General features: G+C 38.6%; 1 protein-coding gene across 2 annotated transcripts in view; it reads right to left on the bottom strand.

The window, feature by feature from the left end:
- si:ch211-196i2.1 (collagen alpha-1(I) chain) overlaps positions 1-19,883 on the bottom strand; it is a 117,185-nt gene that overhangs the window by 28,271 nt on the left and 69,031 nt on the right. For both annotated transcript variants that reach the window (XM_034895444.1, XM_034895445.1), the window contains 25 exons: positions 18,279-18,317; positions 18,136-18,189; positions 17,955-18,008; positions 11,551-11,658; positions 11,379-11,432; positions 10,890-10,943; positions 10,691-10,735; positions 10,047-10,100; positions 9,341-9,385; positions 9,193-9,246; positions 8,763-8,807; positions 8,609-8,662; positions 8,445-8,489; positions 7,613-7,666; positions 6,863-6,907; positions 6,735-6,788; positions 5,532-5,639; positions 5,042-5,095; positions 4,286-4,339; positions 4,043-4,087; positions 3,781-3,834; positions 1,734-1,778; positions 700-753; positions 265-318; positions 53-106 (listed from right to left, as the gene is read on the bottom strand). In XM_034895444.1, coding sequence (XP_034751335.1) covers positions 53-106; positions 265-318; positions 700-753; positions 1,734-1,778; positions 3,781-3,834; positions 4,043-4,087; positions 4,286-4,339; positions 5,042-5,095; positions 5,532-5,639; positions 6,735-6,788; positions 6,863-6,907; positions 7,613-7,666; positions 8,445-8,489; positions 8,609-8,662; positions 8,763-8,807; positions 9,193-9,246; positions 9,341-9,385; positions 10,047-10,100; positions 10,691-10,735; positions 10,890-10,943; positions 11,379-11,432; positions 11,551-11,658; positions 17,955-18,008; positions 18,136-18,189; positions 18,279-18,317 — 1,380 coding nt within the window. The remainder of the gene's footprint in view (positions 1-52; positions 107-264; positions 319-699; positions 754-1,733; positions 1,779-3,780; positions 3,835-4,042; positions 4,088-4,285; positions 4,340-5,041; positions 5,096-5,531; positions 5,640-6,734; positions 6,789-6,862; positions 6,908-7,612; positions 7,667-8,444; positions 8,490-8,608; positions 8,663-8,762; positions 8,808-9,192; positions 9,247-9,340; positions 9,386-10,046; positions 10,101-10,690; positions 10,736-10,889; positions 10,944-11,378; positions 11,433-11,550; positions 11,659-17,954; positions 18,009-18,135; positions 18,190-18,278; positions 18,318-19,883) is intronic.

The raw sequence follows: 19,883 nt of genomic DNA, 5'->3' as shown, positions 1-19,883 counted from the left end.
AAATGTAGATCAGGTGCATTCCTTGTATGTGCCCTGCTGAAGGATCACTTACATACATGCCTACTGGGCCCTGCGGTCCCTCCATGCCTGGCTTCCCTGTGAAACCCTGAGAAAACACACAAAACATACATAACCCATAATGACAGAAAGACACACACACACACACACACACACACACACACACACACACACACACACACACACACACACACACACACACACGTATGTAATGAGGTTCAGGTTGCTCTGTGCCTATGGCCTTACCTTGTCCCCTGTGGGTCCTGGTGATCCTGGAGGTCCTGGTTTCCCTGGTGGCCCCTGACAGATGAAAGCACTCGGTCACTAAAAATCCACACTACCAATCAATACCATCTATGTATCTGTTCAGCCAATAATATTCACAGGACTGCAGAGAACAAGAGTACATTCTTCGGGGGAGAAACGCTTGCTTGCCATCTTACTGGAAGTCAGATTAGATGATTAATATCACCATGATGTTTTGGCTCAGCTTAATTTCTCAGAAGTTCTAAGTTGGAAGAAACTTTCTTTCTTGAGCTATATGCTTCCGAGAATCTGATCATTTTCACAACAAACTTCCTGCCTGGCGGCCCCTATCTCTGAAGAACTCAGTTTCACTTTGTAGTTATTGTCTTTAGTCCTGTGTTCTAAATATCACAACCACAGAATAATAAAGCATACCGGTGAACCTGGTGGGCCATCTGCTCCCCTCTCTCCAGGAATTCCTTGGAAACCCTGAAAAGTCAGAAGTCATCAAACAGTTGCTAAAAATAAAATAAAATGCTACAAGGACACATACAATGCAGGATGAGATTAATTATATTCATAAGAGTTGCAGACCTGATAAAAAATATAAACGTGCAAAGGGGAAACATAATTTCTAAATAACCAAACGTGCACTGAGATGTTCAATTATTAGTTTCAATGAGTTTGTCCAGTATTTTACTGATAAATTAAATCTGCCATTTCCTTTTTCTTGGTCATTTAATTTCACATGGCTACTCCCTACATGGATGAAGTATTGGCAATTAAGAGTTTAATTTACGACTCTTCGACAGGCTACATTTGTCTTTCTTAACTAGAGAAATCAATAATGTGGTGATTGCCAATTTGGGTATCCCAAACGCATTACTCAGCAGCTCCACATCTACAGTAGCAAATCCAGTTTTCTCTGGACATCACAAGATAGATCTGAAGATCAGAAGATCTGCAGATTTTTCTTTAAGGATTTGGTCCATTTGGTATTATTGAAGGGGGATCTTAATGCAACAGCATACAATATTTTATTAAATCTGGAAGAAAAAAATTAATGAAAATGAAACCAGACGAGTGAGGATTTCAGCAGATAATGCCTATGGTTTTGGAATAATACGTTTAGCAATCACATCGGTGTCCACACATATACATACATATATATATATATATATATATATATATACACACACACACACACACACACACACACACACACACACACACACACACACACACACACACACACACACACATTCTCACACACACACACACATTTTATATGGCAGTGTTTGTTTTGTTTGCCAGCTCATGAATCAATAAAGCCCTCCATATTAAATCCGGGCTGTCTTGTAAATCTGTAATAATGTGTTTTTATTCGCTTAACGATGCAGCTTGGGGGGAGCCAAAAAAGCCGAGCCGGAGGGATGATGTCGGGAACTGAATGCTGAGGTCATTCTTACCATTGGCCCTCTACTGCCACTGCTGCCAGCTGCACCTGAGGGGCCCTGCAACAGAAAGAGAGACAGAGAAAATACCAACAATGCAGCAGAGTACACACAGGGAATATCATCAATGTAATGAATTTAATTATACACTCAGGAAATTATCTCCCTTTTATCAAGCAATGTAATCCTAAAGTTATAGCTGAGAAGGTTGATGCCACCCTTATATCCACTCATTAAATATGAGGCTACAAGATGAAGATTATGTTAATATTATTATTATTATTATTATCATCATCATAATACATTATTGCAAAATGGTTAGGTTAAGGCAAATAAAACCACTTGGTAAAGGTAAGGGAAATAATGTGGGCATGGCAATAGTAATATAAAGTGTAAACAATCATGTCCAGTCAGAGCTGATATCCACACACTGGTAATGAGGTCAGTGGTGCTCTGCTGCCCTCTTCTCATATTCACTTTGTAAGGCTGAGCGACATGGAGAAAATCTGATATCACGATATTCTTTACCAAATACACTGATATTGACATTGGGGAGATATTGTAAGGTTGACAATTGGTGCTTTTACAAAATATTGGGAAAAGAAATCATCAATAATGTGGTACAGTTTCAAGTAAAATTACTACTACGAGTTAACTATATACTGAATTTGCTTACATGCATGCACACATGTTAAAACAAATCTGCAATTCTTCAAATAATATTCCATCAAAATATTTCACAACAGATTTTTGGAGAAAATTGACTAAGTAAGTGCTTGTTACTACCAATTTAGACAACATAATTGTATATCTCGATACATGATTTCACCACAATGTGATTCCATCAAAAGAAAATAAATTATTAAATTGAATTACCGCCCGGCCAAAACACTTCGTAGCATTCAAGCCCGGGATATATGTACTGGACTATTTCTTGGCTCTGATCTGGTAGATTCAGGATAAAGACTCCAGCACAGAGTCACTGCTCCTGTCTGAAAACCGGCCAGCACATACCCCTATCCCTTCAACCACAACACTGGCTTTATACAGAGAAATGACGAGCTGTGATGTTTATTAGTGAGCTGTAGAGCTGGTAGGGGGATTTTGTTGCCTTTAGACAGAGCCAAGCCAGCTTTTCGCCTCTGTTTAACCTCTGCCTTTATGCTAAGCTAAGCTAACTGTCTCCTTGCTGTGGGTTCATATTTACCGGACATAAGATAGTGATCGATCTTGTCAGCTAACCCTTAGACGAGACCAGGACTAGGCATATTTGCCCAAAACTAAAATCAATTTCAATCAAACTTTTTTCAAAACGAAGTCACCCAAATTTTGGGCTGCAAATAAAAAATATTTTATTCCCCATGACTCTGCTGATTCTTACCAAGTATCAAAAACACCACAAATATACTTTTTTTATCAGTCTGCAAATCAATCAGAAATACTTTATTTAATTAATTTAATCAAACTAATTGTTAATTAAGACGATGAAAGCATTTTGCAAAGTATCCCTCTATTAGAAATAAATCCACAGTCCAGATAAGTGCTTTCTTTCAATAATGGATGAAACACAGCGATGAATAAATGAGACAGAGATAGAGCATGAACTCTGCAACTTACTGTGGAGCTCAACATAGATAAAGACCGCCTCCTGCTGGCTAAACCAACAATTCCAACATAAGAGTTCCCCCAACTCAACTCCGGAGGGAGTTTTGACAGTTTGAGGTAATTTCTTTCTTGTCCAGCATGTCACTTCTTTAAGCTTGCATCCAACAACCAGAACATCTTGCACTCAGAGAAGTATTTTACTTTTCTTTAAAGAAGTAACATGTGTGAGGATGTCTTCTTTCTATCCTCATCAAAAGTTCTAGCTCTGTACCACCTAAGACACAAACCGGGGACTAAAGCCAAGACGGCTAATGAGATGTGTGTGAAATAAGTCGACATAATAATAAAATAATAATTCTCAGAATATGAAATGCTTGTACATTATGTGGCAGGAAGTACAGGACAAACAGACAACATTTAAAGGTGATGGGATTGAAATATGACAGAGAATGGGAACCTGTGTACCAGGCTTTCCTTCTGCTCCCTCTGGTCCAGGTGACCCGGGCAAACCCTGTGAGGAATCAACCGAAAACACACACAGACACACACAATCAATAAACAACTAAGACCTTACTCCTCTTAAGACCTTGTATTTGTAATACCAATAATGTGAATTGTTAAAAAAAAAAAAACAACTCCATTTTGAACATAAGGCCAGAGTTATAAAGAATTTAGGGCTGACTACATTTGAAATGATTTCTGACAGGCTTTAAGTTTACCGATGGACCCGGTTGGCCAGTGTGACCCCTCTGTCCAGGGCGGCCCTGGAACAATGTAAAGTGAGAAGGCGGCATCAATATCAAATAACCAGCAGAATACAAAGCGACTCACACAACAGAAACCTAAAGCCTTAATATTTGTCAGGAAAACAAAAATGGATCGAAGCATTTGCATGCCAGGTTTAACTTAGAGATATTGTTTGTCTTGTGTTGTATACATCAAATATTTAGAATGTGTAATACCTTGTTCCCTCTGGATCCTGGTTTGCCGTTAGATCCATCTGGTCCCCTGTTTCCCTTCAAAGATGTTCAGATATTACTAACTTTGACTGAGCATCAATATCTACAAAACCGCCTTCCTTTGTTTTACTTTCGATGTCCTGATTTTTATACTTTATAAAACTGGGTGAAATTATGTTGAAAGCAGAAACGACATAATTAATTTAAGTTACATATTTCAAATGTAACTAAATGTACAAACAGGATTACTGTGGGGCAGATTTTAAGTTATCCTTGTGTCCAAAAAAGCTTATTATTCAGATTTACTTATAACTAGGACATTTTCTTATCCTCTGTTAAGACACCTTTGCAAATAAACACATACCACTAGATCCATAATGCCATGGATATAGAGTGTCACTGACGCTACACTCCCCCTGAAGCCAGAAAAGGTGAAAAATCCCACTGGATGATTTAAAAGGAAATCATTTTATATCCCCATTTACTTAATTTTAGAGTTAAACATGGCAGAGATCTAGAACCCTTTAGAACGGATGAAACACAACTAAATAATTCTGACCAAGCGCAGAATCAGGAGCGTGTTAAATTCCTGTTATTGCAGTTGAAAGTTGTTGATTAATTTCACCATATCGGATTGTTAAATTCACATGCAGGAAGCCACTGGAGGCTCTAATGTTTCACAGTTAAATCTGACGTGTGGAACAACATATGAAGCCCTCTGACATTTTGTGGTGTTCAGACGCACAAATCATCACTGACCTTTAACCCGCTGCCGCCCTGTTTTCCCTGAGGACCAGTTTCTCCATTTGTGCCCTGTATGAAGAAATATAAAATCAGTCAAGCTTATCTCCTTCACCAGGCTGCTTCTTTCTCTCGGCTGAAAGTTCATGTAATATGCAGCAAATGTTGTGCTACATTGTGCCTAATGATCTGGCTATGACGTTTTATTTGTTTTTCATAAAAAAATTAAACAAGTGGCATGTTATGTGTTTAAACTCCCACATTGTTTATCAGTTTATATACGTAAACTTAAAAAATACTGATTTATTTCAGGACAAATCACATATTGTAAGAAAACATTTTTAATTAGCATTTTAAGCTTGACCTTTTAACTGTCTACTAAGGGTCAATAGGTCATTCTTGACCTGAGGATTCATGTATTTATCAGAAAACATTCATTCTACACAGCTACTGAGGTAAATCAGTTACACAAAAAAAAAGAAACAGTTCACAGTGCTCTCCACTGTACCTCAGTGCCTTTGGCGCCAGGCCGGCCCTCGGTGCCTGCAAAACCTGGGAAGCCGGTGGGGCCCCTCTGTCCCTGAGGACCCCTTATACCTGCTGCCCCCAGAATACCCTGAGATAAAAACAAAACAGAACATTTTCTTGACTTGACGGGAAATGTTTCAAAAATGTCTCAGAATTGGCCCTCATGTATATAATATCTCTATTTCATTCATTAAATAACTTTACAGTGTGCTATGTCATTCTTTGTTTCATTCAATAAAGGACTAGACAACGCGCTGTTTTAATCTGTAAGCTAATTTCGAGGAATATGCTTATTTGCTTTCTTGGAGTCTTGTTGTCACTGTGAGGTTTCCAGGCAACCAGCAGAGGCTCTAGGAAGAGACTGTGCCCTGTCAAGAAATAGTCCTCATTATGTGTTTCATTATGCAAAAACCACTCCTATGAACAAAATTCATAAGTGGTTCAGACCCGTCACTCACACCATGTACAGTCACGCACAGACAGTCTGCCTTTCTCCTTTGGGCAAAAACACGAATTTGACTTGAAATCATGATGCCTTAATCTAAAAAAATTTAGTAAGTAAATAAGTTTAAATATGAGATGAATATAACTAAACTAAAGACAAGCATGGATGAAAAATCCTTGTTCGGTTCTCCACATAATTATCATGATGGCTTGCCAATGTTCCGAGTAGGTTGTATATATTTTGGCACAGGAACATCAGTTTCTGTCAGTTTGTCCTTTTTTAGCAGTTCTTTGTTTAGTATTATCTTTTTGTTGGCTATAATAGCATTGCATTTGATGCCAACGCCTCTAACACTGGTCACTTCCTTTCAAAATATGTTTTTAGGATCTCACCTAATGTCAAACCCTTCCCTCGTTAGTCTGTCACAGTTGCACTGCTCTGATCAAACATTGCTGGCAGCTGTTTTTTGAATATTTTCTATTTTTTCAGGTTCTCTAGTATAAGTTCTGACACTGCAGTTTGTTCAGATGAACTAGATTGGTGAATCCAACTTGTCATACAAACAAACCTTACAGAAAAAGGAAGAGAGGGTTAGAGTAAGTAAGAACGGTGCGATAGGTATTGATCTTCTCATGTAGCAAATATCCATATTTTCCAAAACGTTCAGTTATTCCTTTAAGTACATTGTATTATTCTCTCTCAGTGTTATTGAGTGAACAGGAAGTTGCTGGCTCCTACTTTGTCGCCCTTAGGTCCTGGATCCCCCTTGTCCCCATCTGGTCCCCTGTTACCCTGTGAAGAAGAAAATGGTCAAACCTAATAATGCTTCCGGTAAATATTTTTTCACATCTATAATGAGCACCTACCGTCAGTCCGGGAAAACCAACAGGACCCTGTCTCCCGGCAGCCCCCTGTATATAAACACAAAAAGGATGATGATGGAGATTCAGAAGCAAATTATTCAAAGTGCAGACAATTGAAAGGATTACATCTACATACATACATCAAAGAATACAAAAAAACATCTTTTGGAAATTGATGAAGAATAGGAAAATCCAACCTTTTTAAGGAGACCAATTTTCTTTGTAAATGAAAATGAATAAGTGAATAAGTATACACACCCCAATGTTAAATTCCCATGGAAGCAGACAAATCCTTTCTCAATGCAGATCAGGAGGGCTAGTATCCTGGATCAATGAAATAACTGGCCTTTAAAAAGAGAAATCTGCCCGTCTCTATGGGAATTTAACATAAAGGTGTGTATACTTATGCCCCCTGTATTTTAAAGTATTTACTGTAAAGAAGGATGGGTGGATAAATATAGAAGGATTTCTGGGGGAATACAAATGAAATCTCTGGAATTAGTTGCACTACAGTAAACAGAGTTTGATTTCACTTCATTCGTCTTCCATCAGTGTCAGCACCATGTCCTGCGCCACTGAGACACTCCAACCAGTAGAGGGCAGTGTGAGGCTGCAGCACACTGTCTAGCAACAGAGTGCAGTGCATTCACAACTGCTTACCTACTAGTCTGTTCAGACAATGTGTGTTCTTATTGTACAATACTGTAATGGGATGATGTAATACCCTGGTGGAACAGTCTAAGAGCAACTCACCATGGGGCCCTCAAAGCCGGGATCCCCTCGGGCACCTAGGGGCCCCACAGGCCCCTGATGTGAAAAAAAAGAAAAGAAACAGGTTTCTTTCATGTTCCTTTCCAAAGCAGACACAATACATACAAAAGAAAAAAAAAATTCAAGCTACTTCCCCCTCCTCATTGTTATTAACCCTTAAAAAGTTGGCAACAAAATGAACGAATTATTAACTAAAATAACCATCACAATATAAAATAAGCTTAGCATGAAATGTATGTTGACGATTCGTTAAACTTTAATTCCACTTCACATTTTTCCCTGAGTCATGCATGTAAAAAAAAAAACTGACTTTAATTCCACTTCTTCACAACTGAAACTAGACCGGCTCATGGTTCATTCACATGCTCCTTAAATGGTCCAGATTCCTACACTGGGTAGTCGTTCTTCCGCTTTCAGTGTGTTCATTAGCTTTTAAGGCTGTGGTAGGCACTTTATTTTTGGCGTCATTGGACAGAAGTTCCATAATAATCTTTCAGCATATTGTCATTCATATTAATAGCTGTTTCAGGATTTAAGTGACAAGGAAGAGCAAAGGAACTGCTTCAGATGACGTGTGAAATCAACCTATACCAACCAACAAATGGACAAACTGTGCTGAAAACATGAGATCCTTGGAAGAGCAGACAAAAAATAAACCTGAACACTTCATACTAGAAGTTCTGGTATGACTTATACTGTGTGCAGCTATGTTTTAAGTTTGATTTTCACCTTCTTTGTGCTCATTGGAGGTTTGGTTTAGCAAACAAAAGAAGAAAAGATGGAAACAAAATGAACTTGATGAGAACAAACTTACAGGATCTCCTTTAGGTCCAGGAGCACCAATCTGTCCTGGATGTCCCTGTATGGAAAATCACATTGATTTGAACCTCCTGCACTTAATGGGCTGCAAAGTGAATGAAGCAGGAGCCCAACAAGTCCAAATGTCACATTAACAGTCTTGCCCTATACTCTACTCACTTGGGGTCCTCTGAGTCCTGAAGGTCCCATCTGTCCCTCTAAACCTGGAGGCCCCTAGTCAAAAGAAAAAGAAGGTGCCAAACGTCAAAAGTCTCTAAACAAGCCCAACAAGTTGGATTACTGTAGCATGTATAGGACCAAACAAAATGTATACCAGTGGGCCTTTGGGACCAACACTGCCAGCAGGTCCCATGTCTCCCTAAAAGAAACAATAAACCATTTATACACAAAGGAAGTAACCCGCAAACTAAGACACACCGTTTGAGGTCTATAACACTTTCCAGGCATAAAGTATGAAATCAATCAATTTACATTTGCTTCTTTTCATTTTAAACATCACATGTCCCACTCTACAGAAAGCAATGCTACATGCTTCGGCAATGTGAGAATATCTTTGGGGCTTTTGGAGTGTTGTTTGGACAAAACAAGCTATCTGAGGATGGTACCTTTGGAGGTGGACAATTGTCACGGTTTAAAGTTTAACAGTCTAACAAATACTCGATTAACTGAAAAATGTAAGAAATCCTTACTTGCGTTCCATGGAGAAAACCACCTTTACCATTCTTACTAAGTTGTAATCTTACCCTTGAGCCGTTAACTCCTTGAGCGCCAACTCTTCCTGTGATACCTGCTGCACCCTGTGACACACACACACACACACAAAGGATCATACATGTATTCATAATTAACCACTAATAGACAAATATTTTGTCATCCAAACTGCGTGCTCACCGTGGGCCCTGGCAGACCAGGAGGGCCGTCCAGTCCCCTCTCGCCCTGGTGACAACAGGTTCATAGCAGCATGAGTGATGTTCTATAACCTGTCCATTGGTTCTGAATCTCTCACAATGAATACAACTATAAAAGGAATAATTCCCCCAAAATAATATTGATAATCAGGCATTAACCTCTTATGCCAAATTCAGTTTATTAACTATACTGAAGTTTGTATTAAAGCCAAACACAGCCAGAAGGCAGATTTCTGCCACCTGATGCTCAAAGCATGCTGTAAAACTGTGAGAAAATGGATGAATAGATGCATGTCTAACAATTTTCAAGATTGCTCATGCTGCAAAATGTATTATTTGGCCAAAGGATGACACTGTGGTTTCAACTTCCCTTAAAGTGGTCGTCAAAACAAGCAGTTTGAAAGAAGAAATTCTGAACCAGAAAAAGAAGACAAGCTCAATAGTTTGGAATGGGTTTGGAAGAAACGTCACGTCAGTTGCTGTGGAATGTTTATTTCATGACTGATTTCCTTTTTATTTTTTGTTGACCTAACCCTTTATATGTCAGTAACACCACTTGGCAACATGGTGTAGCAGTGGTGAACCAGTCAGAAAGGCATGATAACAACATACACTTACACATGAAGCATTCACAATAAGGCAAACTAAATAAACAAAGAGCAGCTGTAGTCGGACAGCACATCACTCACATCAGGCCCGTTGGGCCCCTCTGGCCCTTGGCCACCTCGGTTGCCCTGAGGCCCCTGCAAAGAAGATTAAAGTATTCAATGGCAACTTTACAACAACATATTAAAATACATGTATTCAAAGCTAGGATTAATCAAACTGATTATGTCCTGCTGGCCGGAGTGTCTGTGTTAACACTCTGAGGCACAGTTTCTGATTTAATGCCAAGAAGAATCAAAGTAAACCCGAGAATAGACCGGAGTCAGCGCCTCGCTGCCTGGAACTCCAAGTTCAAAGAGGGACTGGATTAGGGATTAAAAGGATTCAGAAGCGCATGTCTTTCTTTCCCAAAAGCTGATTGATTGTTTTGTTCTTATTTCTGCCAGTTGCATGTGTAAGAAATGTGTTCAACAAGGACAGCCGTTACGTTATTCTTTTTGTTTTTATTGATTCTGTAATGGGCTTGCACCTCGTCCAACACATTGTACACAGAATGTTCCTAATGTATAAGCAGCTTAACGTCACTGAGAAACGAGAAATGTGCCTGGTTTATGAATCACCTACTTTCCTTCCAAGGGTTAAGAATATAATGTAAAATCCCTGCAGAAATTCCTGGTTTGCTGCACTTATAGAAAAAAACTAAACAGCAAGGGTACAAGAAACTCACTGGTGGTCCGACGGGACCAGGTGGGCCCAGTAAACCAGTAGAGCCCTAAACAAAGAAAAAAAAAAAACACAGTCCAAAATTGTTACACTGTATCTTATTGTTAAAAAAAGGCAGTACTGTCTCTCTGTTTAAAAACAACCCAGTGAATTTGTATTTACATATTTAGGATGGATGATATTTAAATTGCACCAATGAGTACCTTCTCACCAGGTTCACCAGTTTCTCCTCGTGGTCCCTTTGGGCCTATGAGACCCTGGAGAGGTATAGAAACAAAACAGTATCTACAGTGTAAGTCATTATTAGCTTGCTTCACCCTGCAAACATGAACGTCAATCAATTTCACATAAAGTTTCAGAATATGGAGAAAAGGTGTTATCCTACAAGGGCATTGTCAAATGTAGAGCTCTACTATACATGGTCATTGTATGGCTTCAAATGCTAGGCGGGCCTTAGACCAGTCAGCTGAAAATGGATACAAGTTAAACCTACTCATATGTAAAACTTACCAAAAAAAACGTTTATAGATGACAATCGAAGTACTTTATGTTTAAAATATGGCAGAAAGATGAACTGTGGCTCAAACTGCATACAGTAGAACCATTCATTCTACGCTCCAATTTCACAAACAGTAAATCTAGACTTACTGACGGGTTGTCCTATATAGCAGCTGGGCCGTATTATTCCTCACCTCATCACCTTTTTCCCCTTCGGACCCTCGTTCTCCTCTGTATCCCCACAGGCCCTGATGTCAACCAGAGACAAGATGGAAACATTTCAACAATCAAAACCACATCATTCACCAACTATAACACACTTCTGCTGTACACGTATTTTGTAACTAGTGTGCAGAATGGGCTCACCTGTCTTCCCGGCTCACCAGGTGACCCGGGCTGACCATCTTCTCCATTTTCCCCGTCTCTCCCTGGGGCCCCGGCTCGTCCTGGAGGGCCCCAGAGACCCCGCTCGCCCTATCAGACAACATAAAGTATCACCACTGTTGATGCTGACTGCTTCTCTGTCAAGCTGTTAGCGAATAGTGATGACAGGGTTATGAGATAGTTGAACACAACAACCCAGAAATAAAATAACAAAACAAAACCATCACAACACTCTGCAGCTGTGCTGAGCTTTCACACTGGGAAAGCTTCATCATAAATGATAGGTTTGCACTGTGAACACAATGAGCCTCTCCACCAATCAGTGGAGCCATTTATCACACAGACAGGTGTCAGAATCACATGAATAACAACCCACTGTCGAGGGGACGGTGACCTGCCATAACTCTGCCTGAAGACGGGTGGGAAACATGTACATATTCACAGGGAATGGCTCCACCACCTGTACTGGCAGTGGACAGCGTTAATAATTTTGATAAAGGCGTTGTAAGCTGGCAAGAAGACCAAGGTGATTTTTATTTTTACTTCTTTTTTTTTTTAAATTGCAAATGCAATTTCCAAAAGCTCTGATTCAGCTTTGTTGGATACAAGTGCAGCAAAACAATCAAGCGGAATGTTCACAGACAAGGTAAACAGTTTTACTGATCTTGAGTTCAATTTTATCACACTCCCAAACAAAGCCATAAATGTATGTTTAAAACACTGCATTTAAAACAAAGGTCAGGTATATTACTGTTTTATTATTTCAATTTAACAGGAGTTGTGTATGTCTGCATCAGCTAATTATATTGGATTTGCTTTAAATTAGAGTTTTATCTGTAATGCGTCACAAGTTTTCTTCCTTTCGTTTTCTGAAATGTCCTCTTTTAAATCTGCCCTCCATGTCTCAAGTCTTACTGTTGATGTTTCTCTAGAGCCAGATGCAAGCCAGTCATGAAATCAAACCCCTCATTGCAATGGTTTGATATAATTATTTCTAAGGGTGAGAGTGCATGAATCCCAAATGACATTGCAGAGAAGAAATAAAGTTCCTCACTTGGAGATATAAAAAAAATATATATTTTGACTGTTAAGAGTTTTTTGAACTTACATTTAATAACTACTGTAGGGTTATTTCCCGTCATGCAATGAACTTTTTTTCACGATTACCCTGCTACTATGCAGGACCAGGTCTACCATATTTAAGAATAAACACAGAAATAAATAAATGCTCAATAAATAAATAGGCATATAATTAATTGCCCCAAAAAATACAATGAACAAATAAATGTAGGTATAAATTAAATTATACAGTGAGACATAAATGCATATATCTTTTAATTAGCTTCTTTATATATTTACCTTATAATCTTCAACTTTATTTAGTAATTACCTATTTTTTAAATGCATTTATTTCTGTGTGTGTTTCATTTTTTGGTCTGTTTTATTCTTCCTTTGCATTTCTACCCTATTTATTTTCACCCCTGGTATTTTTTTCTGCCTGTCACTTTTACATTTCTTCATGTATTTCTGCCTCATTAATGCAAATGAGGAGGGGCGGGTCTTAAGGGGTCAACCTCTGCCCATTGGTTGGTCAGCATTTCACTGCACGGTCGAATTTGCATGCCACCGGCCACACACACAACAAAGATGGCTACCCGCGATGAAGTTGTCAGTGACAGGAGGCATTTAGCAACTATTTTTGAAAACAATGCTAACGTTATAAGTATTGACTTTATCGTTTTTCATTTAGACGCTCTGACAGAACGTGTGTTTCAGTTAGCGGCACACATGGACACAGATGTCGACAATGTAGTTTTTCAGAATCTGGAGGAAGCGGCCTATCTTCTTAACTCGGTAACGTTAACCACATCAGGGATAGCTGGTCGCCCTGCTTCTATGCTGCCTGTGGACGCCGTGGAAGGACTTCTACATGCGGGTTTGCCTGTTGGTGCCATTGCAAGGCTTTTTGGAGTCAGCAAAACAACAGTCAGTGTACCATTACATGTGATGGCCGCTATAGAGTAAAGTAGAGTATAGAGTAAAGAATAAAACAGACCAAAAAATTAAACACACACAGAAATAAATACATTTAAAAAATAGGTAATTACTAAATAAAGTTCAAGATTATAACTGAAAATAAATAAATAAGGTAATTATTACAAAGGTAAATATATAAAGAAGCTAATTAAAAGAGATATATACATTTATGTCTCACTGTATAATTTAATTTATACCTACATTTATTTGTTCATTTTATTTAATGGGGCAATTAATTGTATGCCTATTTATTTATTGAGCATTTATTTATTTCTGTATTTATTTTTAAATATGGTAGACCTGGTCCTCCATATGCTACAGTCCCTTTTACATGCAACCAACAATAATTTTCATCAATAATTATTTGAGTCACCATTAAGTCAAAAAAATATAATAAAAGTGCACAAGGTGATGTCTTTACAGTGATTGTTTTATCCTACAGACAAAACTTTTTTTCAATTTGCAGCGATGTGAAACTACAAAAAGTAGCAAATACTAATATTTAAAAAATAAATAGTTTGGAAGTTTTGCTTAGCAAATGACTTCAACAGTTAATCAAAATGGTTGTTGATTAATTGACTAAATTCCATCAGTATACACACCTGGGAGCTGCCGGTACAATTACAATCTAAACTTTTGGACCTGCCACTGAGCAGCTTCACCAGAGCAGTTGGGGGTTCAGGGCATTGCTCAAGAGCACCTCGGTGGGGTTGGGAGTGATTGATTTATTTGAACCATTTTAAAAGGCCATTGCAGCTAACATTACAGTATCAATGGATTAACCAGAATAAAAAGCAACAATTAGAGCATAGTTGTAAAACAAACACTTAATCTGGCTTTCTTCGCTATTAGTCACATTGCAAACCCTGAGATTTAGCTTGTGCTATCCAGAGCCTGGGCAAGGTTGCTAACAACCTGGTCTAGACTACACAGGCATCACTCAACCCAACAAATGATTACACATACTCAATGTGCGTACACCAGTACTGAAAGACAACAAGGTGACATCACTGACAAGATCACCTCTGGTTAATTCTGCACAAATAGAAATGTGCTTTCATGTGGCCGTTTAGCTCAGCTGGTAGGGCAGGTGCACATGTACAGAGGTTTATTCCTCAATGCAGAAGATCCAGGAATCAAATCCAATCAGTGACGGTTTCCTGATAGTCTCCCCCCCCCCATCTCCCCTTTTATGCCTGAGCTGTCCTATCGTTAAAGAATAAAATGCTTGTAAAAAATAAAGAAATGTGCTTTCATTCATGGAGGCTGCCCAGTGACTCAAACACAAACAGTATATCTACTGTTTGATCTAGTGTATATTCTCTTCCACGCAAGGTCTTAATACAGCAGACAACAAAGTCTGTTGCACTGTACACACCAGTGTTTGCAACTATCCCAAACCACACTGTTTGGTCCTCCATGCCAACTCATTACCAAGCACAGACCTCACACAATATGGCAATAGGCTCTTCATTGTGTTCAAAATTATTAGGAAAGTTGTATTCCTGAGGATTTATTGGATTGTAACAAATGCATTGCTCTCAGTCAATCAGAAACGTTAATGAACCTCAAATCAGAATATTTAATAAAGGAAGAGCGAGTTTTAGCTTTCTCAGGAGAATATCTATGTGCAGAATTGTTATGCAACTAAATGAAAAACTAAAATGTTCCCATTGCAATCTTTTATTTTAATTTCTTACAGTAAGAATGGAACTCAAAATGTACAATTAAACACTATTGACATTTCAAGAAATATTCATTGACCCTTATTGCCACCCTTCTTTTCAATGACAGTCATGAGCCTTCTATCCATGGAATCTGTTAGTTTCTTGATCTGTTGATGATCAACTTTTTGTGCAGCAGCAACCACAGCCTCCCATATTCTGTTCAAAGAGGTCGATTGTCTTCCCTCACTTTAAATCTCATGTTTAAGAAGGGCCCACAAGGGATCAATGGGGTAAAGGTCGGGTGTAGGTGAGGAAGGGGGCCATGTCATTATTTGGTCATCTTTAAGGACTTTGCTGGCTAGCCACGCAGTCGAATACTTGGATGCATGTGATGGAGCATTGTCCTGAATAAAAATCATGCCCTTCTTGAATGATTTTGTTCTGTACCACTGCTAGAACAAAGTATTTTCTAAAAACTGGCAGTAGTTTTTGGGAGTTGATTTTAAGTCCATCTTCAACCCGAAAAGGTCCAAGGAGCTCATCCTTAATAATAGCAGCCCATACCAGTACCCCCGCCTCCACCTTGCTCACGTCTGACACGTCAAGCCACGGGCCCATCCATCTGGTCCATCAAGAGCCACTCTCATTTCATCTGTCCATATAACCTTTGAAAAATCTGTCTTCAGATATTTCTTGGCCCAGTCTTGACGTTTCAACTTATGAGTCTTATTAAAAGAAGAATTCCAGTCAATTTCAGTATGTAGCTCTGTTGTTTGTAAATTTGGAGTGCTGCAAAAACAATCAGTTCTGCCTACACAATGCTATCCTCCTGCTAGAATTTGCACCCAACAGGGTTAATCAGGGCAAGTTGTATACAGGTTTTTAGCCTCCAAACATGTTCAAAATGTCATAAAAGTGCCTATCCATGTGAAGTGGTTCCTTTCGAGTGAACACAGCAAATCTGACTGCAGTAGATGTGACAAAAAAGGCTTGTTTTTACTAGTGTGGACTTCACTGGAACACAGGAAATAAACAGAGGCACTAGCTGAAACTTTTATGCCTTTCTTTCACATCCACTGCAGTCAAATTCAACACTCTGTGTTCACTCGGAAGGAATAACTGCACATGGGTAGGCACTTGTAATAACATCTTGAGCTTGTTTAGAGGCTAAAAATTGACCGGAATTCTTCTTTAAGTGGTGGTCGTGTTTCAGCCTTTCTTACTTGGGCCATGTCTCTGAGCACTGAACACCTTGTACTTCTGGACACTCCATGTAAGATGCATTTCTGGAACATGGCGGCACTAGAGGTTATTGGGTTCCCTGTAACTTCATGTTTAATTCTTCTAAAGTCTCTAGCAGTTAATCTGTGTCTTTTTTTTCCCGTCAAGTTTCTTGCAACCCTGTTGACTATTTGCAACAAAACGTTTGATTGTTCAGTGATCACGTCAATATCTGATCAATATCTTTGCTACTTCAAGAGTCCTCTGAAAAGCATTTTTACAGTTTTTGACTTTTCAGTCTGTTAAACCTCTTTTTTGCCCATTTTGTCTGGAGGTGAAGAAGCTGCCTAATAATTATGCACACCTTGATATAGGGTGTTGATCTTTAGGCCAAACCCTCCGTCATAAAATAAATACACATCACCTAATAAATGCTAATTGGATTTAAGCATTATGTTTATATAGCTTGGAATTGGAAAATTTGCATGAATTTGCGATAAGGTCAACATTCTCACTTGCCTAATAACTGTGCATTCAGTGTAGGTTTCCATATGGCCACAGCGGACTTCTAGGATTGTTTCTGAGATGGATGTAACGCAACTGAATTTAGCTTTACAAGCTGTTCACCTAAACAAATGAAGTCAAAGGTTTTTCAAATTTGATGTGATTAAATGAAAAGAAAGGAGGTCTCAGTGAGAGAACTCATGAAAGAAAACAAAATCAATTGAATTCAACTACAGCTCAGTATAATCAAATTTAGAAAAAAAAAGTGGAACATCTTAAATTTGGTCATAAAATTACTTTTGTTTATTCTTCCAGAAGAAAAATGGTTACATCATATGGCGTTCCATGCATGAAGGTTTCCAAACACCCACTCCCTTTAACCACACTCACTCCGCCCCACCAGCTATATTACACTTGATTTACCACAACCGCCGGTGGATCTATTTTTACAAACTCATATTGTATGGGCAGGCATGGTTCCTACAGTATGACAACAAAAATATCTGATTTCATTAAGTGGAAATTAACATAAAATCATGCCCAAAATATCAACAGTATTTCCATTTGCTGTCATTGTACCACTATAAAATGAACGTGATTTTTTATTTTGACTCTGTCATTAACTGTAAGCATCATAACTTTAATGAAGGGTTCATGTTCAAACAACCTCATTAAAAATGTTAAGCAACTCAAGACATTTAAGAGAAAAATTAAAAGCCATGGGGAAGAGAATGTATGTCTTTGGCATGCCTTGATTGACAGGCCTTTCAGGCTATCACATTTAGCAGTGTCTGTTCCCCCAGGCAGCAACCCGCTATGCCAAAAATTACATTTTCTGAATCTACAAAGACAGATTTCAGGCAAATTTGCAGTTTTGAAGCATCTCAGAAAGCTATGAGACTAATTACACTATTAATGTTTTCTTCTGGATAAGAAAGTCATGGTTTAGGTTCTTACCATCTCTCCTGGCATCCCTGTTTGTCCTCGCTCCCCAGCGTAACCAGGTGGTCCCTGAGAAAGATGAGCAGAAAAAATACACCATTCACCAATTCAGAATTACTCAACATATACAGAATATTTTAAATGTGACATATTCAGGTGCATCGTTTGCATTTATAAATGTGAGTAGATCTACAACCTGTATGCCGGGCTTGCCCATCTCTCCAGGTGGCCCTGGAGGGCCTTCTTTACTCTGAAGAAGAAACCAGCCTTAGGTCAGCAGGAAATAACAGAGCAACTAAATCCTAACAAAAAGGATATTAATTTTCAAAGCATACTTACAGGCCAACCAGCATGAAGTATCTGGTAGAAATTGGTTTGCTACAGGATAAAGGAAACACACAGGATAAGTCACAGATCCAAGATCCAGAATAAACATAAATAAATGCATAAAAGCATAAAAGCATGTAAAAAGAGTACATGGATGATACCGATCCCCATCTTTTCCCAAACTTCAGTCTCTGAAGTTAAAAATCTATCTTTGCTTACCCTCTTTCAGAATGAATATAAGTATATGAATAACCTCTGCAGGTTCTCCATATAAAGTTCAAAGCACATACAGTAACAAATCGCCTTCACAAACTACTAACAGACTTATTTCTGTCTTAAAAAACGCCGTTCTCCATCATGCTGACATACTAGTGAGTGTGTTCTATAACATACAGCTGCAGCCACTTCACAGAGATTAAACAGATGAAGACAGAGCATACGCTTGCACGCACTCTAACTGAAGGGTCAGAGGTTTTACAGATAGTGTGGGGATCATGCTGGTCTGGGTAAGATGGCTTAGCCTCGAAAAACATTTGATATCCAGGCCTGTTTCTTTCAGGTGACTAACAATTAATTTATTAAAGGGCGAGAACAGCAAGGAAAAGTCACTTGGCTGGGTACTTTACTTGCAAGGATGTTTAAAAGATACACTAGGGAATGATGTGATGGCTTATCAGGATTTAGATCAAGAGATAGATACAATGGCGTACCTTTGGGTTCAACATTGTTAAGATCTCCACCCAGGGCTGTCTAATTATATATTCACACACACACACACACACACACACACACACACACACACACACACACACACACACACACACACTGTATATGCATACATACTTTTTTGCCTGGCTCAGAATGGGCCTTTTTGGGGGAACATATGAAAGTGAGGGGTAGGACATTTTCAGCATCAAACACACATTATATGTTTTTTATGCTCCAATATGTGTTGGAAATACCTTTGTTTATGTGAAGGAAACACACAAGACAATTCTAAGTATAAAAATATTATAAACCCTGTGTGTATATATACATAATAAAATATAATGGAATATAAGGCAGTAAGGGGGCTTTTACATTACGGACCTGGGTCCGGATCCTAAAGTTGACACCAAAGTTCTGCTTGTGCTCTCCCATACGGTTTGCATCAGGTATAAAAACAAACTGAACCAAAACACATGGAAGTTGACTCAAACTTTCTAGGGAGGTCCCGAGACATGTATGCCCAAATGGGCGGTTTCACATTCATTGTAAGAGCCATAGCAAAGCAATATGCTCTGCAAATCTCAACAAGTTCAATTGAATTGCATAAACCATTTATTTTGCACCCCCTTTGTAATGTATGAAATCTGTTTTTCCTATAATATTATTTAACTGTATTTAATTCCATACTATTCTGTAAAAAATATTTGCAGCATTATGGTTGGTCAAATATGTTTTTACTATATATATACTATATTTTCCCCACTTTCTGTCACAGGCCCTGAAAGAAAATCCTCTGATTGTTCAAAAACAAAGATAACAACAATAAAAAGGACCACAAATGGAAAAAAGAATATCAATATTTGATATAAAAGTATGGATTTAATGCATACAGCCCTCTAGATGAAATAC

Source organism: Etheostoma cragini, chromosome 16 (genome assembly GCF_013103735.1).
Source record: "Etheostoma cragini isolate CJK2018 chromosome 16, CSU_Ecrag_1.0, whole genome shotgun sequence".
NCBI lineage: Eukaryota > Metazoa > Chordata > Actinopteri > Perciformes > Percidae > Etheostoma > Etheostoma cragini.
Note: the sequence above shows the minus strand (reverse complement) of the source record. Positions and strands in the feature narration are given on the sequence as shown.